Below are 26128 nucleotides of genomic sequence, written 5' to 3'. Positions count from 1 at the left end.
AATTTGATTTTGTGTTGCGGAATTTAGGTTGGTATTTTGAATAAACAGTGATTTATATGTTAAATCTATGCACTGACCGACGATAATTTGAATTTTGTACTGCTTTTTATGTTCTTAATTTAATAGTACAAATTGAAAAAATAAATGTAACAATTCTGAATTTTGAATAATATGCTCTGAATTTCAATCTTTGTTTTTTCAAATACTATTCTAGGTTATACTCATATATTTCAGTTCTGTGATTGAAACTATAGAAATTATTGAATATCATCTTTTGTGAACAGATATTAAGCCGCGTCTGGACTTTCAAGGGTTGCTGGGATGTTAATCATTCTTGAATGGACTATACATATTTTATAATAATCGGCCACCATAATTAAATCCAATTTCATAATAAACAGCCCGAGTTATTAATATTCTTCTATGACACTTAAAACTCGAGACTATTGAAAATTAAATGGCCAAATAACTTAATGGAATATTCTTTCCCCAATGGGAAGAAAGTCGTAATGCAAATTGTGTTCTGTATCTAATGTTGAATTTGTAAAAAATTAAGTTAATAGAATGTGAATGCTGATTGCTGATCAATAAATGCTAAAAAATAAAATTTCTGTACGAACGGTGTAAGAAGTAAATTAGGTATCATAGCAATCATCAACATGCAAGGTGGGATATCTTCGTATTCATAAATGTTTTCAATGAAGTAAGAGCACAGAGGAATTATGAAAGATGGATCTTGTGAAACAAGCCCCCGAATCGAAAATTTTAGAGAGTTGATTTTATATGAAATACTCAAAATAAGGTTTATAAACACAACCGGATAGACTTTTTTAGGAATTTACCTTGATCGATGATGTGGGGAACGGGACCTGTCTTGAACTTTGTTAGGTTTTCTTCTGTAATCCTCCACTTTCCTGTTACTGTCTGGGTACCTTCTGTAATCTTCCCTTTTGCCCCGATTATAATTATATTGAGAACTTGTTGGTGACATTTGGTAGTGGGAGTTATCACCCTCTTGTGCACTTCTGAGAATTCGATCTGTTCTGGTGTACCCTACATTCTTCGAAGAGCTGGACTTGTATGGACCACTATTTTTTAATCGATCGAATTCGTAATCTAAATCCCTAACAATTGGATTCTTAGATTTTTGGGGTATTTCACCAGAATCGAGTTTCTTGACCACACTCTCCTTAGTGACTACGGGTAAGGAGTCTTCAACATTCGGTAACTTCGATTTATTTTCGAAATCTTTACATTCCAAATGTTCTGGGACCCTTGGAGAATATGAAGGAACATTTGGTTTGTCGACGGTCTGCTCAGTTTTGACAGCCACTTTTCGTTTTTTATTTTTGCTCGAAGAATTATCCCCTTCGTCGTAAAACTTGCAATAATTTTGATCCCTAGCTGCATTTCTTTTCATCGCTTTGGTCCTGTCATACATATTGAATTGCATCAGTTGATTCGGATCATCTTCCGATGTTTTTTCCGGTGTAGTTTGGGCGATAGCCTCCCGCCTTTCCGATTCAACTGTCTTTGATTCGTTTTTATTGTTGTGATACGTCGGTAGCGACTTGCTCTTCCACGATGTGTTTCCAGTTGGACTGAGCAGTTGGGGCATGTCGAGCGAATTATTGAATTCGATATCGAAAGTTAAGTTCCCAACCTTCTCATTACTAGCGGAATATTTAGATTGCTTGACTTCAGCTTTCTCTTGTGGTTTTTTACTTTGGTGAGTTTCATCATTTTTCGTTTTTTTTGGAGGCGCATATTTACTTGCTGGGATTTTTTGAACTTTACCGGGGTTTTTCCCATTGGCCTTTTTCGTTGATTTTTGTGAATCCGTCGAGTTATTTGGAGATGAAGTCTTTGGGCTTTTACTTTGTGGTTGTTTGTTCATGTCTCGTTTATGAGAACCTGAGTGTTGGGGCTGTTCTGTTATTTTTGAAGTACTGCAACTCGAAAAATCATCCTTAACATCAACTTTCGTATCCTGTTGTGGAACTGAAGCAATATTTTGTTTTTTACTCCTTGCAGCTCCAGAATCTTCTTCGTTTCTCGCAAGTTCATTTTCAGTCTGTTGTTTCTCTGATGTCTCATGACGTACTGGAGTGTTATCTGGTTCTCTGGAAACCTTTTCTTTACTCAACCCGTCTACATCGGTTGATTGTGTTGTCGAATTTACGTCGCAATGCAAAAATAAAGCGTAACGATGCATCATGTCTTCATCAAATGATAGTGCACTTTCTGGAAAAGGAGCTTCGTCCAAATTCGGATCTTGTTTAGGGTCAGGGAGAAGTTCTTTTTGACCTCCGACCATCGGATCGGCTGAAAAAAAATTCGTTAAGACTTATCTACTTCCGAATTTTGAGTAGGTTGCGGAGGTGAGGGGAAACATCGTATACTTTTTCTTCAAAAATCGTTTTCGAAACTTCACAGGTTTTGTCATATTTGTTAATGGTTGCGGGCTGATAGGTGCAGACAAAAAGAATTAAAATTCAATAGAATATTTTCAGTGTGCAAGAATAGATTTATTATAGTCTGTTCTTAAGAAATATAAATTTTCGTACCAGGTGACTTCAGTTGTCTGTGAACGCCTTTAATTACTGACTTCATCTTTTTAATACTTTGTGTTATTCAAAATTAATGAATTTTGATTTGATATTTTTAGTTCAGTATCGGTATGAATGATTATTCACCTATTATATCAATATCAGTTTTGTATCGACAAGAGACAAAATATTGTATCGCTTTAATTTAAATGAAGTTTTTTTACACCGTTCAGTGGAGGATTGAATTTGTAATATACTATACAGGCTGTTCCTAAATTCGAGGTACTAACGAAGAGGGGAGATTTCTTGAGTGTTTTTAAAAAAAAAGTTTTTTAAACATGCGATCGCAAAAGTTTCGTTTTCGAGATACAGGGTATTAAAATTTGAATTTTTGGATTGTGAAAACATTCATTATTAGAAATACCGAGTTTAATTTGATGTGTCGAAAGTAACAATGAATTTATTTACCACAGACACTAACTGAAAATTTTTTCTCTCGAAATCGATAAAACTAAAAGATTCTTGCAAATTTTTTTTTACCCCACCAAAAAAAGTTCTGCAGGAAAATGGGGGAAAGCGTTCCCGAAAAAATATTTCCCTGCTCACGTGGTGTGATCAATTTCAAATACCAAGAAATCTACTTAAAACGAATTTTTGTCTATTCATAAACTTGTGCTGAAACATAACACCAATAAATTTTTAACTTTTCAAAGAATATAAAATGCTAAGCGCCTAAAACTGAAATCATATTGTTAGTTCAATACTTCACAGGTAAGGCGGATGCCCGGCACACAGCTATCTGCATACTAGAGTAAAAGCCCGCAATAGCCAGGCGCACATCATTTCATAAAACCTGAAAGCTTATCTGCACACGTAACCAACACAGATAAGAGCGATGTTCGTTCGCAACTACAGACACAGATGGGCGATGCCAATAAGCAGAATATCATAATATATGACTATGGCCAGTAGGACAAGCACTGATTTCTGCAATTTCACTCACATTGCGAATGTACATTTTGTAAATAGAAATTATTTGTTGTTTATTATCATTTTTCCTCTTTGTTGTTTGTATTTTCCTGTTATATTTTGTGAAATTGGGTTTATCCGGATAATAAATGAATAATTGGGTATATGAACGATGTTTCACTCTCCGGTCATATTGAAAAATAATTCATATATAATGGTTTTACTTACTTGGAGCATTGGAATCAAACTCTTCTTCAGCGATATAGGGCGGAATGGAGTCAATCAATTGTCCCGGGATAAGTCCGGGAGCGATGGAAGGGTTAGAAATGATCTCCTCATTTGTGTTATCAACGGTGACCTCACAGCCCACATCGTTGAAATTGCACAAAAGGTGCAAAAACTCGGAAGGATTATCCAAAAACATTTGTAGATTTTCATTGGTCATTGTTGTATTTACATACGAATTCGAATACGAACCATCTACTGTTGCTTGATTGACCGTGTTGAAATCGAAATCAAAAATATCATCAGATATGTTGAATATCGAGTGATCCGTTTGCGACGTCCCTTGAGGTCTCAGCGGTGTACTCTGCGGTATGTTCAGTCTGTTATTAATGAACACCTCTGGTTGGCTCAAAGGCAACACTGCTTTATCTTGAAAATTCACTTGGAGAATTCCCTCATTATGGACATGATTTGGTGGAGTAAATGGTATATTATCGTCTGAACTGTTCGAGAATAACGAGAAACTACCTTGGAGGGTGGAAATATTTTCAGCAATACTTTCGCTTATAGCTGATTGAAAGCTGGTCAGAAGGCTATCAATTCCTTCGGAAGCAGTATGGGCTATGACTTGGTTAACAAAACTGTCAGAAATATCCTGTTGTTCTAGGTTAGTGTTAAACAGTGGAGAAACTTCACTTTGAGGATAACCTACTTTCGATGTTTCTATTTTATGTGATTGCGGAGTTGAATCACAAGTAGATTTACCCCTTGTAGCTTCCAATTCATCTGTAACTATATCATCAGCCCCTTCCACATCGTAAGAAGGAATTGAAGTTGGCTTCATTTCGTTCGATTGTCCCTGAATATCTGGTTTCTGGTTCATATTTTGTAATGCGCTATCGGGACGTTCTATATTTGAGTCAAGTATTTTTGGCGGAGCAATATTGTTGATTTCATCCGACTGATTCAAACAGGACGATGCGCTTTGATGTACCTCATGTTCGCTAATTGAAGATGCTCTTATTTCCGTTTCTTTCCCAGCATTAAGTATTTCAAGCTTGTCACTCGGTGGCTTAGTTTGATCGTTAGAATGAAATTCTGCCTTTTTGTCGCTTTCCTTGGATTTCAAACAACTCACAATAGACTCGATACTTTTTCTAGTGTCTATTGTTCTAACACGAGGTTCGATATTCATTACATAATCAAATGAACGTTTACTACCACCAGCAGCATCTCCAGATGTCTGTAACTTTTGTTCGTTATCAGATTTCTGCATACTGTTGTCAACTTGTTGCACTTCACTACGGTAGGTAGGCGTAGAATCAAACGGTTGGTCAACATCGGCTTGCACACAAACATTTGAATCTTTCACCTTTAGCCTGATAGATTCATCAACGTTATCTTCAATGATAAACCTTTCAGTATTTTCGTGATTTCTCATCTGAGCATTTTTTATTTCATGAGGTTTCATCTCAAAGTCCCTATTTGAACCTTCTACTTGAACGATTTCGATGTCATTTTCAGATTGCAAGGTTTTAGGTTCCAGTTTGTGAATGTCCCCAGAATATTTGATCGATTCTTCGGAATGCGACAAATCATTATTAGTCCCTTGGTGTTTTGCTGGTGAATCAGGTGTATATTTACTTTGCGAAATAGCTCCATCTGAAGGACGGTAACTCGTTACGTTAGGCACACCTTCGTTTTCAACTGGGTTTGAATAGGAATGACCCATATCTGTTGTAGGATTTACTCTACTGTATATTCCGTATCTATAAGGGATGAATTCCTTACTAATTGGTAAAATGGGAGCACTGCACAGGTTCAGACATGGACTGATTTTCGTACCGCCAGCTAGTTCATTCATCGAATAAACCCTTTCAACAATAACTTTGCGATTCTCCTCAACTTTCAACGCCGGGTTAAACTTTTCCTTCTTTTTATTTTTTTTCTTTCGTTGATTTTCGACTGAACTTATTTTATTCTGTTTCGAGTCTGACTTATCGTTATTCATTATTCCTGGATGTTTGAAAGTGTCCGGTTTTTTGTTGTCATTCGCAAAAATGCTGCTTGTTTGTTCTCTTCCAGTGTCAGTAGAAACAACAGCTTCAGACATTTCGACAGCTGCCGCAGAATGTGCTGATGTTGGTTGATTTTTTGGGGAAGGTTTCAACATTCTTTCTATGGAAAAACTCAACTCGTTTTTAGGTAATTTCGTCATTGCAGATGTTGACTGGACTGATTTAACGATTGTTGTCGGATGTTGTACGATTTGTCCAGTTATTGTTTCTTCTATATTATTTTCAGCGGTGCCTTCCAAGTTTTCAGGAATTTTAAGATTCAGACCGTGATCGGATCCTTCTAATGCATCTAGAGAAGATGAATTACTCTCGGAAGTATGAGACTTTGTTCGATTCAAATCCGTAGAACAATTTTTCTTCACATCAAAGAATTGGATTTCCCCGTTTTCAAAGATACCTGAAGTTCCAATAATAATCTCCTTTTCTGTGTAATCAAACATATTGACAGTGCCTTGTTCGATACTTTTCGTTTTGACGATTGATATTTGTTTGGTTACTGGAACCTCAGAATCATTCGTTGCAACAATACTTTTGATATGATGTTTCAGAGGATTATTTCCTCCGTTTTCATAATCCCTCACTTCTTCAGATCGATTATTATTCTCATGACTGTCTTGTTCTCTCTCCTCTTTGGCTCGGTTTGAATTTTGGACTCCATTAGCCTGGGGGGATGCATGAAGAATCGAATGTTTTTGCTTTTCATGACAAAATTCTTCAGATACACAAATTTTTTCTTCATCTCTTTCTACTTTTGATAGTGAAGGTTTGGTGATCTCGTTTCCAAGATGACATTTTTTGGTAACAGTAAATTCATCTATTTCTTCTTGTCGTTTTCTTTTATTTTTTGGCGATTCGCTGACTTCATTTGCTCTGGCATCTATTTGCACTTCGGACATTTGCGGTTCTTGTGGATTCATATTTGGAAGCGTTGGCGGATCTATTGAGGTATGGAGAATTAATCGTTCGCCACTATTTGAAGAACTATCTTCCATTTGTTTCGTCATGCTTTCATTCTCAGAATTCGATTTTTCTCCAATGAACTCAATTTCAACAATGTGCCCGATAACTGGTTCTTGAAATCCATCTTCATCTGCTTGAGGAGCTATATCAGCTATGTTTCTACATGCTGTTTCTTCTTCAATGAGATCCAAATTATCTGAAGGATCCATTAATTTTGTCTTCGAATCCAAAGCCTTATCTTGACTAGCCATATTTTCTTCAGTGATATCTTCATATTGTTGGGATTGGTGAATGAGGGTTTCCGTTCTTGAAGGTATTTCCTCATATTCAGCATTCGTAGAAACTTCAATTTCAATAGCTAGATTTTGACTAGCAAGAATATCTCCTTCAATTTCATCTTTCGAAATTTCTGAAGGCAATTTTTGGGTTTTTTCATTAGTCGAACAAATTGCACCAGCATTCGTAGAAACTTCAATTTCAAGAACTGGATTTTGACTTACAAGGATATCTCCTTCAATTTCATCTTTCGAAATTTCTGATGACTGCTGTTCGCTTTTTTCATAAGTCGAACAAATTGAACCATCGACAGTTAAGTTTTGACGCCGATTTATATCTTCATCATTATCATCCTTTACACATTCCGTAGTGTGATCATCTTTTTTCAATACCGTTATTGCATTTTCAGTATCTGAAGAAATTTCAAGTTCGATAGCGGGACTTTGACTAACAACCACATCTTCTTCAGTGGTATCTACAAGTTCTGAAGATGGTTGATCCAGTTCCGTTTCTATTACAGATAATGAAGGGTCATTTGCGGATGGAATTAAATTACGGTGTTCGAGAACCATACCTTGACTAAGAGCCATCTCTTCTTCTTTAACTTTTTCAAATTCTATATTCTTCTCATAGAGTTTCGTTCCCATTTCTGGGCATGCTTGTCCAATTTCAGTATTTGTAGAAATTTCAATTTCGAGAACTGGGTTTTGACCGACGACCACTGTTCTTTCAATTTCATCTCCAACAAATTTCAAAGGCTGTTGTGTTGTTTTTACTGTTGATTGTGTCGAATTATCATGATGGATAAGTGTTCGATCAACACTTATATTTTCTTCAGGAACTTCTGCGAATTTCAAAGTCTGTTCGATGAGGTTTGTCTCCATTTTGTTACATGTTTCTTCTTTTTCAGTTGTAGTGGAAATTTCAATTTCAAGAACAGGAGTTTGACTTTCCTTTTCACTGTCATCTACAAATGTTGGAGATTGTGAGTCCAGTTTTGATTCGATAGTTGATTCTTCTTTGTCATTTGAACTATCTACTTCATTGTTCCTTTCGATTACTGGATATTGATCAATAGCTGATTCTTCTTTGACTTCTTCAAATTCTGCTGATTTTCCTTCAGTTTTCATCTCTTCTATATTGGTGGAACATATCGCTTGATTTCCCGCATTAGTGGAAATTTCAACTTCAAAAGATGGATTTTGACTACCTTCAGTTTCATCTACTACTAATGTTGAGGGGGGCTGTTTAGCTACATCCATGTCCATTCCAGGTTCTTGATTATGACACGCAGACAAATCTACTTGAGTGACTTCAACTGAATCAAAAAACTGTTCATTTCGTTCAACTTCGTTTTTAGAACACGCTTCATCATTTTCAAAATTCGAAGATATTTCAATTTCAAAAAGTCTATTAGGACTAACCGCTATGTTTTCTTCTGTGACTTTCTCTGATTCTAACAACTGTTGTTTGTTTTTGGTTTCCATTTTAGTCTCCTCATTTTCAACAGTAGTAGAAATTTCAATTTCAACAACTGGATTTTCATCAGCAAGCAATACCTCTCCTCTTCCTTCACCTGCAAGTTCTGAAGGTTGTTGGTCCAGCTTTTTTTCCATTCTTGACGTTTCATTCTTCGAATTTTCAGATTCGAGACCTAGATCTGCATTAACACTTATAAATTCTTCAGTTACTTCCACAAATTCCAAAGACTGACGATCGGGTTTTGTTGCAGCCTTTGGATATGGTTTTTCATTCTCAGATATCATGGAAGTTTCTATTTCAAGAATTGGATTTAGATCAACACTCATTTTCCTTTCCGTTCCATCTGCTACGAATTTTGAAGCATGTGGATCCGGTTTGGTTTCCATTGTTGATTCCTGTTCATCATTTGTAGTTCCTGTTGAATTATGAAGTTCTGAAACTTTATCCTCACTAACAACCGCACTTCTTTCTAACTTTGTAACTTGTTCATTGAGTTTTGTTTCTTGATTATCAGCATGCGAAAAATTTTCAATTTCGAGGATTGGTTTCGAACTGTTCGACCTATCTGCTCCAGTATGATCTACAAATTCTATGGGCTCTTGATCCAGTGTGGTTTCCATGTTTGACTCTGTTTTGCTCTCTGCAGTGTTTATTATATTATCACCTTCAGGAACTATATCTTGAATTATGGTCGAGTCTTCTGAAGCTTGCTCGTGAGGGATTGATTCTATTTCTACATTCGTAGAAATTTCAATTTCCATAATTGGATTTTGGCTAGCAAACAAATCTTCTTCTACTCCATTTCCAATAGCTTCTTCATTGAGTTTTGTTTCTTTTATCGATTCAAGTACTTCGCCACAATTTTCTTCGAGCTCAAGTGGTTGAGCTTGACTTTCTTCAATGCAAGTATCTGAGGTTAACTGAGATTTAACTTCATCAGTTTCTTGATATTTCTTTCCATGTGTTACAACATCAAGACTTTTTCTAGGTTCAAGTGTGACATCCCCAAATTTGAAACATAAATTTCGAATACTATCGTCTTTATCAGCAGAATCTATTGATGTTAGATGAGCAAGGTTTTCAGATTCTTCCTCTTGTAAATCAGCTACGTCAGATTTTAAAGTGGATAATTCCGCTTGTTTCTCAGTATTATTTTCATCATCAATACTAGGAGAACATTCATTTTTGTTGGAAACACATGTATTGTCATCTTTGGGATCTACGTCATACAACCTTATTGTACTCGAATTTGTGTCTTCATTTGCTTTAGAATTTTTCGAACTAACCTCACTCGGAATTGTTCGAAAAATATCTTTCGAATTACATTCTTCTTCACATTGATTCCTTATAATTGATATCTTATTTTCTTCGAGTAATTTAATTTGTTCTTGCTTTTGTTCAATTACCTTGTTTTCTTGCTTTTTATCGGCTGCCCTATTGGCACTTTTTCTTAGCAATTCAACTTCTGGAGTTTTATTCTCGGGATCAGATATGTTTTTGGTAGCAGAGAATACATTCTTAGGTTCCCCAACGCACTGGTTGATTAACTTACTTTTGACAGATTTTTCTCGATTTCTTCTAGAACGGGTTCTTCTTCCTTCATGCTTTGATTTAGAATCAAATAATTTTTCATCTTTAATTTCTGTTTTTGCCAGTTTATCTTCATGTTTTTCATAACCACTTTTGATTTCTTTATACGTCTCTGTATTTGAACCAGTATATTTTGAACCTGCTCTGATTCTCTCAGATGCTTCACTATCTGATCTCTTTCTTTTCGAATCTCTTGTTTTTCCTTCAATTTTTTCTTTGTTTTTTTCATTTTTCGTTGATAGTTTTTCCAACAATATAAAAGGTTCAGACAAAATCTCTTTGGGCTTAATTTCTTGTTCTTTCATTCTACAAACTTTATGCTCCTGTTTTTTCCCGAATTTATCAATATTTTGTTTCACATTTGATGATTCTTTCTTTTTTTCCTTTATTTCTGCAGAGATATTTTCAACCAATGAATCTTTTTTTGTATCATAAAGATTTCTCGTTTTCTTACTCTTCTTTCGGTAATTTTCCTTTTTCATAACTATACAAGATGAAACTTCGCACTCCTTCTCTGTAGGAATATTCTTCTGCTTTTGCTCAAGGTCCTGAGCGGAAGATGGTGGACGATAACTTTGATGTATTTCAGCATCGGAAGGTATCATAGTATCATTTTTTGCACAATCAGACAGAATTTCTTCTTTTTCATTTCTTACTACAACGTCATGTTTTCCATCACCCAACGAAATGGTATTATCAAATTCTTTATGGACATTCAAGTCTTTATTTTTAGGTTCAGGCATACTTCTTGATGTGTTTTTCGTTCTTGGTGTGGATAATTCATTTTTTATTTTTAATTTAGCTTTTGAAGATCGATGCAAATTTTCTTCGCTTTTGTTCAATTCGGAACTTTTGAGATCTAGAATAGTGTCAGGTATTTCGAGTGATATTTTCAAATCGCTTGATCTGCATGCCCCAGCACCATGTTTAATCTTCTTCTCGTACACATTTTCAATATCATTTTTCTCGCAACATTTCTCTATTTTTATGTCCAATATATTGTGTTCTTGGTTTTCAATGGTATTTTCAGATGCATTTTGTTCTTTGGAATTCAATGAGGGATATTTAACTTCACTATATTCATTTTTGGTGTAGTTAATCTGTTCCTGGTCATCGATTTTTTCGATTTTATCATTTTCTTCTGCATGATGTTCAGATCTCTCGATGTTTTTTCCGGTTTCTCTAATTTCATTTTCGGATTGTTTTTCGAGTGAGCTAGAATCTAATATAACCATTTTTGTTTCAGAACATTCTGTCGATAAACTTTCAATCGATACTTCATCAGATAAAATAATTGTTTGCATTGGATCATCAACCATAGTGTTCGAGTTTGAGAAAGCAGTTCCTGAAATTTCTCTAATATTTTTGTCGATAGTTATTGTTGATACAGCTGGTTTAATTGCTTCTTGAGGTCTACTCTCATCACTAACATATGGTAAAACATAGCTACTTATAAAGCTATTCCGAATATCTACCAAATTATTATCTGATCTCGGAATATGCTCCACAATAGGGGTGATGTTTGATGTATCTGACACCCTTGATGTTGATAAATCTTCAGTCCGTTTCTCCAGAGCAGGAGAATTATTTTCTGTGAGTTCTTTATATTCAACGACTACTTCAGGTGGTGAGTTCCAAATACTCGGCTCAATAATGATTGTGTTGTCTACGTGAATTGAAGAACATGGATGTTTGTCTGCAGTTTCTATATTATTAGTATCCTGGAATGTCCTGCTTTGACCATTTTCATTATCATCACATGGAATCAATGATTTCTGAACCTCTCCTGATTCGTTAGTTCGCAAATTTTTACCGTTATTTTCATCCAGTGATATCAACTCCAACATAGCCTTTTTGAAATGGACAATCCTTCTGCTTGGATCCTCCTTGACTGGTGGTGAGGTAACTTTGTGTTTGTCAAGTTTATCAGAGATAATTTGCGTCTTGGCATCTAATTCCTTCTCCTGTGTACAATCAATAATCAACTTTTTCTCCTCATTCCTTTTTTTCACACCTTTCTTCGATTTCTCCTTACTTTTAGAAACTTTAGAATAATTTTTTGTTTTGCCATCTTTCCTACTGTTCTTTGGGGTAGCATTCTCTACAGTTGGCTTTTTCATTCTCACATTCAAAGGTAAACTATCATCGGATTCGGAACTGTCAATAATCAATTCTTTTCCAAAACTGTTCTGTTTTGTTCTTGATTTTTCCGTCAATTTTGAACCTTTTAGATTTTTCTTATCTTCGCCTTCTTCCTTTGTTCTTCTTCCACCTTTTTTACTCTTTTTAATCTCTTCTTTAGTTTCAGTTTCCGGTAACTTAGACTCAGTCTTTTTATTTTTAGATATTTTTGCTTTTCTAGCTGTAATTGGGGTGGTGGGTGAATTGCTCTTCTTTTCAGACTTTGGTGATTTAATGTTAGACTTAGAACTCTTACTTTTACTTTTGATTTGCGACGTTTTTGGTGGGGAAATTATAGAGGGGGTATTAGTGTCCAATGGTGAAACAGGAGGTGACTTTTTAATAGGTGTGTTCGACTTGCTTTCTGTGGATTTGATAGATGGAGATCGTTTGTTTCTGGAACTTTTCGATAGGTCTACCTTCTTATCTGTATGATGAACATTCACCTTCAAAGGTTTCTGACTAGAAGCTACACTGGCTAATATATCTATGTCGAGTTGTTGTTTTTCAGAAACACATTCTTTTATATTCAAGAACACTTCATTATCTCTTGTATCTTTGGATATATATGATGAATAGAAATTATTAGAAGAATATAAAGTATTCTGAAGTTGTGACAATGTTTCCTCACTGAATGTAGAGACATTAGTTGTAGAATTACATTCTAAATCTGTATATGAATTATATGGAGGATCTCTGGTTCCAACATCTATTATTGATTTGCTTGAAGTGGTTGGACTAGTATCAAGTATTACACAATTGTCGTTTACTTTAATTGGAGATGTGAATGATATATTACGCTTGGGTCTCCTTGGTTCGTTGTTAGACATCAACAGCATCACTTTACCAAGGTTACCGACCACGTTATGGGAATCAGAACACCTACTCTTTCTTGCTTTAGGAGTAAGTTCCATTTCTTTCGATTCGTCAGGAACCACATTAAATGGAACTTCAATTTCCATATCGACTGAATTATCCGGGTAAGAATTTGTAATTGCAGCAGTACTCCCTTCCACCGGAGTTGAATCAGATGTTTCGCTATATTTGTCTACAATTGTTGTCAGAGGAAATGTTCTCAAAGAACATTCATCTTTTTCAACCACGATAGGCACAGGTGAAGAATCTGAATAAACAGTAGTTGATATTTCCAGTTCCTTTGCGGAATGTAAAGTGATAAATTCACATTTATCAAAGTTCTTATCGATAACAATCGATTTACCTGGGTTTTGGATCTTCGCGTCACATTTTGCAGGACCAGTCTTCGTTTCGGTGTCTGAATGTGACACAATAATTTCTTCCTGAAGATTTTCGATATTTTCATTTATTTCTTCATCGATAACGAAAGATGTACATTCATCATCAAACGTGATTTTTTCCTGCGATGTATCATCCTCAGCAAATTTCTCAATTGCACATGTGATTGGCTTTCCTTGTTCGTCATCTAACCACTTATTGGTAGCTCCAAAATGTTCAGGACTCATTTGCTCATCTGAGTCGACTTTGTTAGTTTCAGTTGGTGGAATTGCATTTTTCAACAAATTTGAAACATCTTTTTCTGATTTTTGAATTGACGGTCTTCCAGGTTCGCTGTCGAGAATAGCTTGTGAATCATCAATTGGAATATCGCGATATTGTACTTCACTTAATTTGTCACTACATTCAACAGTTTCTTCAGCATAAAGATTATTCGTGACAATTTTCCTCTCATTATTCAAACACTCATTATTGAGGAAATTCTCAGTTTTGGGATCTTCTGTAATTAATTCATCATTCATCAGATCACCTGTCGTCTGATCATTACCTTTCGTCTTTGTAGTAAAAGACTTGATAGATGCAACATCGTTTATAGAAGAATTAATCATTTCCTCATTGATAACTGAATCCAATAAGCCTTTGTCGAACTGGTTTGCATCCAATAATTGGCCGGTTTGATTATTATCATGTCCCATCGATGCATGTTTTTCGTTATGAGTTATTTCTGATGAAACGTTAATGTCTATTGGCTCTGTCCCTATCTCAGCTTGAACTAATGAAACTGCTTCCGCTCCAGAGGATTCCATAGTGGGGTTACTCTTTTCTCCAAGTACTTCGTTCGTTTGTATTTCTGGTGAAACTTTATCTTGATTATCTATTGATTCTTTGCAGTTGCTTTGAACTAGTTCATTCATTTCCGTCTTCTCTTGAGAAACTCCTGGAACCTTTTGAGATTCTATAGACTCCTTCGTGAGGTTACATTTAGGGCTATATCCAAGAACTTTGTTTATTGTCATATCTGACGAAACTTCCCTTTGAATATCTATGGATTCTGAACCGTTCTCACTTCGGATTATTTCATTAACATTCTCTTTTTCAGAAACTTCTGGAGAAACTTCTGGAAGATCTCCAATTCTCGATCTCGATACTTCCATAATGGTGTTATCCAATTCGCCATTTTCAAGTACTTCATTGATTGACACTTCTGATGAATCTTTTCCTTCATCATCAATTGATTCTATGATACTCTCACTCTGAAATTGTTTACCCTCTTCCTCCTCTTCGGTAACTACTGGAGCCTCCTCTGGTTCTAGAATTTCTACTTGGTTGTGTACTGTTTCTGTACTATTCTCGAAATGAATTTTTTCATTCCTTCCTTTCTCCATTTCAGAAAGTACTGAAATCCGTCCCGGTTCCATCGATTTCATGATGGTATTAGTTTGGTCATATACAAGTACTACGTTAGTTTGTATTTCTTTTTGATTTTCTATCGATTTTTTACTCTCGTCACATTTCAAGTGTTCAGTTTTTTCATTCTCCCTTTCACGACCTATTATGAACTCTTTTTCTATCGATTTCATGATACTCTCTTGGTCATATCCAAGTACTTCTTTAATTTTTGATTCCCCTTTATTTTCTATTGATATTGTACTCTTCTCACATGGAAATTGTTCAATATTTCCCTTTTCCCTTTTAGAACCTATTGGGACCTCATCCTCTATTGATTTCATGAGGGGGTTGTCCTTTTTGCCATACAATAGGTCTTTGCTTGTTTCTGATAAAACTTGCCCTTCATTTTCTATTGCTTGAAATTGTTCAGAGTTTTCCTCACCAGAAACCTCTGCCACCCCTTCGGGTTCTGTTGGTTCGATAGAGGGGTTAATATTTTGACCACATCCTAGTATTATATTAGTAGGGTATGATGAACTCGCTTCCTCTGTGGTCTGTTGAATTTCTATAGAATGACCTACCTGGTTTTCTGCAGTTTCAATTACTCTTTCCCCATTTTCATTGCATGAAGTGGTAATGCCTTGATCGAGTCGTCTGTCATAAGTATCTTGTGAACCATCATTGATTACTGTTGATACAGCAGAAGTTTTTTTCAATTCTTCTCCAATTTTTTGTTCATCGAATATTTGATCTTCCTCTTCTAGGATTACTTCCTCATCGGAAGGCTTCGTGACCAGTGTTGTATCGTCATTTTGGCTTCTAGGTGATAGAGAATGGATTAAGTCAACATCAACATGAGCGATTTTCTCTCCTGAATCTAGTTTTTCGTTAATCTTTTTTAGTTGCCCACTTGTTCTGACTGAACATGCTAACGGTGTGCTGGTCATAGTTTCAATTTCTTCTGAAACATCAATTATCTGTTCTTCAATTTGAGCTGTAGAATCTGAGGATTTTAATTGGTCATTGATGATATTATCTTCAGTATTTTCAATTTTTTGGTGGTCTTTCATTTGTTCTTTATCTAGTGTTGCTACAAATACAGGGGATAATGGAAGTGTCCTTTGGTTTTCTCCAGTTTCTTCTTTTTCATCAACAATCGGTGATAATAAGCATGGAGAATGTTCAAATTGGCTGTAAGTCTTTTCAGTCGTTTGGGAAATTAGAACATTTTCACCAGCATTCAACATATTGTTCTCTCCATCAAACGTTCTAGTTTTGGTGGAAGTATATTGCGAATTGGATGATTGGGCAATAGACTCCTTTTCTGAACATTCAACAGCATCACAGACTGATAGTGTTTCACTGTGTCCTACTTGGCTATTTTCAGTGGAAATCTCATTTCCATTACCCATATCTTCATCTGATGCACGATATCGGTTACTTTTCGTGTCATTTTCATCATCTGTATTAATCTTTCTTACAGTGCTAATATCTGAAGTGGAATTGTCCGTACCACAGATCTTTGAGGTCTTATCTGATGAAGCTGCTTGACTTGAGAAATATGGTTTTCCCAAACGAATACATTCAAACTTTTCACCTTCGCTCCTTTCAGATGGTGAACTCTTGATTGCACATTGGTCCATTTCAGTTTGAATTGAGACACTGTGTTCATCTACCAACGTAACTTTTCCGCTTCGTTCATTATTTTTATGATCAGAAGCTGGATTCTCAACGGAACATTGCTTCAACAGAGTTACAGACAGTGGTGGAATTGAAATATTTGGTTTGAATTGCTCCAATCCAGAACCTGAATGATTTAACAGTCTTCGTTCGCCTATACACACATTTGTTGTTTTCTCAGTCTGTGCCTCATTTCTTCTGTCAACAGGGTTTGTTATTTCATCATTAAGTGACGAGTTGCCATACATTTGTACCCTCGAGTGATAGAAACTATCATAACGCATGTCCCTCTCAGAGGATACTTGATCACTTGAGATTGATTTATTATATCGTAATTTTTGTTTCGTCGAAATATCATCCTCGAAGCTTTCCTGAATATTCTCATCCAATCCAGAAATTATCTCGACGTCAGAATCTGTGGTTAAATTTACAATATCGTTGGCGTCGAATTCATTTTCTGAACATAAATCAACGAATCCAGTTGTCGGAAGATTTCGCTTAGATGTACTTTCTACCTGTTTTTCACTCTCTTTTGGAACAATAGGATTCCTAACAGTTTTGAGTTCATCCAATGGTCTACAAAAAATTCTCTTCATCATAGATGGCTGATTATTTCCAACCTCCAAATTATTCTCAATTATTTCAACACCTTCATCTGAATTATGTGCTATTGTCTTTGCCAGAGGTGTTTCAAAATTTGTAATAGAAAGAGGAAACCTTTGAGAACCATCAGTATTTTTGCAATTCATGACTGGCTCGTCTTCATCTGATGAACTTATTTCTATAGTTATTGCTGTTTTTGAAGCATCATCTCTCTCAATTTTGTTTTCAGTTTTTTCGAACGAACCAGACTGACATATTTTATTCCGGTTAGCATAACCCTTAGTTCTATGTATATTCCACTTGTTATTTTTATCGTTTTCTTTAGAAGTTACAGCTTTTACTGAACAAACCGAGGGTTCAGCGAATTTAATAGAAGCCAAATTACTTTTATTTGCCTTTCTTTTATCAAGTTCATCGAAAACCTTTGAAACTTCCTCAAGTGTTCTCTTTTTAAGATTATTCAATATTGCATGGCTTCTTTTTTGCTCCATGAAATTTCTTTTTATTGCATCGAAATCAGTACGATTATATACAAAATCTTCCTCCTCTTCATCACTACCGGTTATAGAAATTGTGCCATATATTCTGTACTCTATATTCCCCCCTACACTCTTTGTGTTAATCTTAGAGAGGGTATTATTGTTTTTATTGATTGTTTGAGTATTACTGTTCGCTGGTTCTACGTGGGATTTCGATTTACGCGATGACCATTCAATGACCTCTATATCGTCGTCTACGTTGAAATCGAAAAAAGTCTGGATTTCATTCGGTGAAATTGTGGAAAACACTTCATTAGAAGAAGGGAAATTCGGAACAGGTTCACTCCTTGAAGAATTGCACAGCGATTTAAGGCCCCTATCATTTCGCACAGCGGTATCTATTGAGGAACTCTGAGATGATTCACCGATCAAATTTTCAGAGATTATTACTTCATTCGCGACAGTGCTCTTACTAATAGAGCACGGCACTGAAATGCGAGATTCTAGAGTATCAGTAGGTGAAACTCCGGGACTGATTTCGCATGTAACGTCATCATCGTTAGAAATTCCCTTCTTAGATGTTTTTTCATGATTTCTTTTAGACAGCATAGTTCTAAATGATGATTCCTGAAAAAGTTTGTAATAAAGAACCTGATTTCATTGTTAGATAACTGGTGGAAAAAAGTTGGGATTACTTCATAATTCGGAAATTTTCACTATATTCTAACTATTTGTTAGAAGTAAATTTTAATACCATATGGTTACAGCTAGGGATGATACCAAACATTCGATATTCTATGCGTCTTTAAAACACCCTTGTCACCGATATCTTCAAAATTCACGGTAATGACTTAATAAAGCAAGAGCCCGCAACAACCAGGCGCACATCATTTCATAAAACCTGAAAGTTTGTCTGCACATGTCACCAACACAGGTAAGAACGATGGTAAATTATATAGTTTGAGAAGTGGATACTTTGCAAGGTAACAGGTAATAAAGATGTAAAAAACAGGTCCTCAATTACGTTAAAGTATAAAGGTCAGTTTTTTGATATTTTCTTCAAATATTATTCAAAATGACGTCCCCCATTGCCGGACACCTAGTATAGTTTCAACCCATTGCCTGACACCCTCAAACTCTAAAAAAATTGTACTTACACTTACGTTATAGCATAAAAGCTGAATTTCATATATGTTACTTGGGAGATTATCAAAAGGAGTTACCCCAGTAGAAGGAATGTTTTTCATTGACCTTGGTCTATCGTGAATTTTTAAGAACGTTACAAGTGTGTCAAAGCGATTGTACACTTGTAGTAGAATTAAAATGGTATGAAGAAAAGATGGAAATGATGAAATTATTTGTTAGAAATAACGACTCCGCGCAAACAACAGTGGACAACAACGAACAACATCCTAGAAAAAATTCATCCGCTGCTTGCGTTGCGCCACTGTTTACCAAATTTGACGCTACTGGTTCAGCCGGAAATAAAAAGAGTGTGCATGAAAGAGACGAAGCCAGGGACGTGGTTGCCTTAGGTCATGTAGCAATGGATCCGACCTTTAGTACTGCGAAATTGCCCGATGTATCTGGTGTTTCACACACAAAAATCATGAGAATCCTTAAACAACATAAATTCCATCCTTGTAAGATGCGATTGATCCCGATCGCCGATTCCAGTTCTGTGAAGTGGTCAGTGAAATGATTAACGGTAATCAAAACTACATGTTCGATATCCGTTTGTCGGACGAGTGTTCATCTCACTTAAACGGCAATGTAAACCGGCATAACTGTCGGTATGAGTCAGATGAAAATCGAAGATTATTTTGTGAGGTGCATACCCAGCTTCCTCTGGGCGGGTATTCAAGGAAATTACATAATCGGCCCTTTTTTATACCCGGTAATCTCACTGGCCAAATTTATTTACTACTCTGACAAAAAAAGTATCCGGAAATTTGAAATAAAACGCACAAATATTGAACTTTTTCAATATTTATTTATTGAATCTCCTTCAAAATATGCTCCATTTGAAGCGATATACATGTGCCAACGTTTTTACTAATCATGCAAACATTTTTTATATGCGCTTTCAGGACTGGCCTTCAGCTTTTTCTGCGAATTTTCTTTTATGGCGTCTATGGAGTCAAATCTGGTTTCCCGGAGCGGTAATTTCAGTCTGAAGAAAAGAAAAGAGTCACACGGAGCCAGATCAGGCGAATATGGTGGCTGGTCGACGGTATTTATCAAGTGTTTGGTCTTAAAATCGTGGCTCGATGAGATGGTTCGTTATCGTCATACAAAATCCACGAATTGTTTTGACACAAATCTGGCCGCTTACGGCTAATATTTTCACGCAAACATCTCAAAACAGTTAAATAGAAGTTCTTATTGACCGTTTGACACAATTTCCTTGATTTTTTCGACGTTATCGTTGGTTGAAGAGGTCGACGGTCGTCCTGAACGAAACAAATTTTCAACGATCTCCCGACCGTTTTTAAAGACGTTGTACCATTTGTACACTTGGGTTTACGATAAAACAGAGTCTCCATAAGCCTTTTCTAGCATTCGCAACACATGAAATTTCGTTCAAAACACAAAATTTGAGACAAACCCTTTGTTATATTTTTTTCCATTGTAAAATCTACAGACTAACACTGAGGTCGACTGGTTTCAACAGCTGTCGTAAACAAACTAGTCGACAGACCGCGCTCATGTTTGGCATAATAATTACGGACTACCAACATACAGAAACTTCAAATACTTAAAAATACTCAACGCGGGCAATTCGAATGAAAATTTCCGGATATTTTTTTTCAGAGTGTAGATCTATTGGAGAATGCTATTTATCCAACCCTAGTGCAAGTAATGGAGATAAGATGGCGCACCACCTCATTTCGTTCAACCGGTACGTCAGTTCTTAGATGAACATTTTCCTCACGCCTGGATCGGAAGAAGGGGACATACTGAGTGGCCATCCAGATCCCTTGATCTGGCTCCACTGGACTTTTTTCTATGGGGTCACCAGAAATCCAAGATTTACGCTACCCAGCCTGAGTCACTGGATGATTTGCGAACTCGGATCATTTGAATGGCGTCAAATTACACCAGAAACCTTGAGTAATATACGTGAACCTTTTCAGCAAAACTTATATTACTACTGCATGGAAGTGAACTATTCAAAATTAAGGGGTTGGTGCTCATCCCCGTTGGGGAGTTGAAGTCATTTTGAAGCCGGAAATTCGAGATGTTAAGTTTTCGTTGGACCACAAGGTATATCGATTGATCAAATCAAATTTGATCTGTTTCGTGAAATGGATATATTTATATTTTTCAAGCGCTTGCAGAAAAATATATTGGCTATTTTTGGTTCATCGAAATGAAACATTCCATGAGAAATCGAACAAGTTACAAGACAATGAGAAAAAAAAAGGATAGTTGCCAGTTATTCTCATTTTCAATCAAAGACCGTATAGGTCGATATTCAAAATGGAACCTTATGGTTCAGTTATTATCCGGAATTATTCCATTCCATAATTCCGATATAACTCAAAGTAAACGAAAAGTTTGTGGTACAAAATAGCTAAAAGTTTTATTCGTATTTGTTCAATAAGTAGGTAAATACTTGCCTATATATCGAAAAACTAAGATTATTGTTTAACAAGCAATAAGTAATACTATTTTATATCCATGTTTAATGCTTGTTTTGATCCAATAATCGAATACTGAGAAAAAACTTTTTTGATACTAACTATGATCACTTGAATATTATCAACATCAAAATTGAGTTTTATAGCATCAACATGATAAGTGTGAAAAAGAAGCTTCCTCTTACAATACATTCACAAATTTAACGTTTTTTAGGTACCTAAATTATATAAATATGCTTTGCTGTATTGATATGGAACTCATTATAACTTTATTCTGCATTCTATGATGGCCCTAACAGAGTCCTACGTGGTAGGTTGAAAAAATCCTGAAACAGAATCAGGAGAAATCAAATATGACAGTATGAAATTATGTCTTGTTGTCCATGAGCGGACTTTTTAAGCCTTAAGGCTCATCACTGAAACCTCACATCATTTCACCATTTCGATTTCAACTCACCTGCAAAAAAAGAAAACAAGTGAGTGGAACGAAAACACAAGGAAGTTGACCCTAGGGTTCTGAAATATCACATACGTGATGAACGACTAACTCAATATATACACTGTTCAACAATTGATAGAGATCACGTATAAATTCCGCTTTATTCGTGGCTTCTATTAAGTTATCTGGAACAACTGGCCCCCCAAGAACAATCGAATAACAATCTGAAGTCCCAAAATTTCATAAATTGTCTCATTGAAAGCATGCCTCGAGAAGAAAAATGTTTGAGACGAGCTCGTGGGGCACCAACAAAGTATTAAATTCAACGAGATTTCTAATGTAAAAAAAAAATTTCTATGAAACTCTCCATTCTTTCATTTGAAAAAAAAATATCAAGTAAACATACTCTGGTATCTGATCAAAATAAAGATCTTGAAGCGAATATTCCTGAAATAAATTGGTGGAAAATCAGTGATCCCTTTCAATTATTGAGTAGAGGTGACACCAGAATAAGAATATCCTTTACAGATTGAAATATTTCAAGCATTTTCAGTATAACTAAGTACGTTTTTGTGTCATATAGGTACGCTCTTTGTTATCCCACTTTTTCTAGAATTATCACAGTATACTTCATTCAAATTTATTTTAGCAGTCGGTTGGCCATGAAATAATTTTCTCAAGTTTTTGTAACTAGAACGAAGTTAGGTTGGCACTCATGAAATGTCGTTAATGTCATAACGCCGTTGCCACAACTAATATCAATTTTTATTACGAAAATGCCGAAAGTGATTGAAAAAAGAGACAGGCTTTCAGGAAGTGCTATTTAGAATTCAGGTCCGCTCATTCAAATAGTTCTACCCTGATATTCTAAAATCCACAATACGTCAGACGATAGCGAACATATTCAATGTAAGAGAATTTATAATGTTTCATCTGAATCTAAACGACTTATATTTCAGCTGAATATTTCCACAATCAGAAAGATTGTGAATGAAGAGTATGACAAAGAATTTCCTTCTATTGGGAGACCCAAAAAAGTGGTGGCATTAGGGAATTTTATATTTGAGTGAATTAATGCGAAAAGTTTACTACAGGATTTTCGATAAATGTCATCGGAGAATAAGTTCCCTAAAATGGATTTTTCTGTTTTTCATTTGACTTGTCCTATACAATGTAAATGTCTTAAGGTACTAATAAATACCTAATTATTATAATTACATCAATGTATTGAGATGAATAGCCACAAATACGCGCAAGTTATTGCCCTGTCACTGTTTATTCATGTGAAATTTTTGTTCAACGGTGAAGTTGCATCTTAACTTGAAACTTCCTTCAACTCCTTTTACTTATATTGATGCAAGATGATTTTTGTTGAAAAATTTAACATTCTTATAATTATCTGTTAATTCCTTCGGGAGATACCCATTGCCAACCACTGCATCATATGCATTTCATCTTCGGGTTAATATTTTTGAAATCTACAAATGATGTAAGCCAAAGACGATAACGAACATTAACTCTCCTCAAGCTAGTGCATATTATGATATTATACTGATCTCTTGTATTTTCCATACAAATAACTGGATTTGGTATGCCTTCAATCAGTTTGTATAAACTTCAATTATGTTCGTCACATATTTTCCGAAGAGATTCGACATTGTGATAAAATACGTAGAAACAGAAACTTTTACGTAGAACGGGCAACATAGCGTTGATTTAAAACCCAAAAATGTTTTGACAAGCTTCATAACCCCACATTTTCGTACTATACAGAGTGAAATGTGTCAAATTTCCATGGCCAACCGACTGCTAAAATAAAGTTGAATGAAGTATAGATGACCCTTCAGCATTTTGTTCAAAAAAGGTTGCTAAGCAATCTGTTCGAGCTAATCATCATGACAAGAGCGAGAAGTTCAGCAAAATTCCATTAACTTTGATATAGGTCAAATTTGTTTGGCAGAAAAAGGTATGCCTCTAGGACGAAGAGAACTATAAATACAGAGCTGATCACATGTGATTTAGAGAAGGTCGAAAACTAAGCAATGGGCTTAGGATATCGTCGTAGAATCACTTCGACTTTTGGGTCCAAGGGACCACATTACATCTCCATTACTCTTCCAGGAATGGATCATTCGAAAAGGTTCCTTCGGGACTTCAGAACTACAAGAACCAAGAAGTTCTTGGATCTCGCGAAGAATAAGCTAAGCCTCCTCACTGGCTTTCTTACAGGACATTGCCGCCTCAAAAGGCATATGATGAGAATAGGCCTATCAGAAACCGACGAGTGCAGATTCTGTGGGGAAGAGGAGGAAGCCCCTATTCACCTCGTTACAGAATGTCTCGCCAAGAATGTCTGGGACAAGAGTACTTTAGGAGGAACGAAAATATAGGTTCCTTGAAGCCCTCTCACTTCTCAGATTGGAGCTCTGGAGCTGGAGGGCGAGCTGTAGATAGCGCAGTCGCTAGAACAGCTCTGATGGGGGGCACAATAGACCTTGAGGTCGCAGTGAAACGTAACCCCTTCATAAACTAAACTAAACTACATCTCCATTTAGTGAACCGGTGTTGCATAGTGTCCGACCAAACTCGGCTTCGGCGAAAAAAGTCGCCTTCGGATTCGGCTAAAATCAGCCGAAGTTGACTGAAGCTAATGAATTAACAAGATGAAAACTAGATCTACCTTCGAGTGGATCGGAGTACAAGGGCCTGAAGCGCGGCGCTTAATGTGTTTTGAAGACCCTTATTAAAACACCAAAAATCTTCTTCGTTGCTCGATGTAAACAAACAACTAAATAATGACTCAAGTTACAAAAATTGACACGAGGTGTCTCACCGTAAAGTAACCAAATGAAAAAATCTACCCATTTCAGCATCTTCTGAAAAAACCCTCAAATTTCCGCTTTTATATAGGATGAGCCTGCACAACGATTTTCGCCAAAAGAACATTTCCGCTTCGAAAAACACCCATACCTCACAAGCAAACAATTTTTAAAAAGTCGAAATTCCAGTAAATTTAAAAAATTCGCAATCCGATTCCAAACAATCGTTCGTCACATTCCAGATGAGCACCAGCGTACCCAATTTCGATCTTTATCGTGTCCCCAACACTTTTGAGAAATATCACTTAGTCAAAACAGTTTTTCCCATATCCACCAAAGTCTTAAGATCCGCATTATCGTGCCGAAATCGAACCCTACAGCTTCAAAATTGCTACTTGTAGCTTATCTTTATCGCGTATCAATAGATACGCACACACACAGACAGATAGTACGATCTTTGAAATGGATATCCTGATAAAAAAATTTCGAAATGTAAGGGGACTTATATAACCAGCGCCTTTTAACTACGCAGGAGCCAGCGCATGTCAACTAGCTATGTGTTTTCTATTGTGATATACAAAAGCAGCATATCACAATAACTTCTACACTTGCTAAATATAAAGTAAGTTGGACATGAAAAAGTCCGAAAATAAACTTGCTAAATATTTTCCACGCGATTGCGAATGAATTAATGAGAATTCTACAATATTCCCAACTTTTTTCCAGCTTCAATATCAATATCAATGAGCAAATGAGAATAAGCTCTTACTAAAGGAATAAAAATAATTCCATCACTACGAGAATACTCACCGAAGATAACGAAGCAGTTTCCTGACCATCATCGTCGGATCCATAATCACTATCCTTCAATGACTCTTTCAGTCTTATCAACGAAGGGTTATTGAGATCCAAATTACCACTGGGATTGTCGGTTGATTTTTTGATTAATCCTAAGGCATCTAATATATTTCTGAAAAATTCACAAATTCATTTTCTCTCCTTTTGAATCTGCTATTCAAGAATGTTTAATGTCTTTATATGGAAAAATTTTGGGCATTAGAACAGCAATACCCGTACAAAATAAAATTTACCAGCATTGAAATAAGAACACTGACATATATACAGGGTGATTGATTATAATGTTCCCCCCCTTTTTACGTCAAAACCTTTTTGCATTCGAAAAGAGGGTTCTAACTTCCTTATTTGAAAGGTGTAGCTTTTTTTAATTAATATTTTCATTCCCTGGAATTTCTTAATTTTTTTAAATTATTATATTGCGAATTATAATAAAAAACGAATCAATCACTTTGGAAAATTTTATCTTTATATACTTACTTCATAAAAGTAAGCGCGATGAAAACAGCTCTGTTAGGGGGCACAATAGACCTTAAGGTCGCAGTGAACTGTAACCCCTTCTCACTATATATATACTTCATAAAACGAATGGGACATGCAAGGGGAGAAAACTATCGATAAGGAGGTTTCGGAAAATGGTCTTTTTGCCGCTGTGT

General features: G+C 35.8%; 1 protein-coding gene across 1 annotated transcript in view; it reads right to left on the bottom strand.

Annotated features, from left to right (window-relative positions):
* Positions 1-26128, bottom strand: part of LOC123306754 — a 64217-nt gene that overhangs the window by 5732 nt on the left and 32357 nt on the right. Inside the window, exons 6-8 of the mRNA XM_044888879.1 lie at positions 25428-25587; positions 3747-18342; positions 843-2325 (exon numbers count right to left, since the gene is read on the bottom strand). Of these exons, the coding sequence (XP_044744814.1) occupies positions 843-2325; positions 3747-18342; positions 25428-25587 (16239 nt within the window). The remainder of the gene's footprint in view (positions 1-842; positions 2326-3746; positions 18343-25427; positions 25588-26128) is intronic.

Source organism: Coccinella septempunctata, chromosome 1 (genome assembly GCF_907165205.1).
Source record: "Coccinella septempunctata chromosome 1, icCocSept1.1, whole genome shotgun sequence".
In the NCBI taxonomy this organism is placed as follows: Eukaryota; Metazoa; Arthropoda; class Insecta; order Coleoptera; family Coccinellidae; genus Coccinella; species Coccinella septempunctata.
The sequence above is the reverse complement of the archived record's forward strand: the minus strand, read 5'-3'. Positions and strand labels throughout refer to the sequence as shown.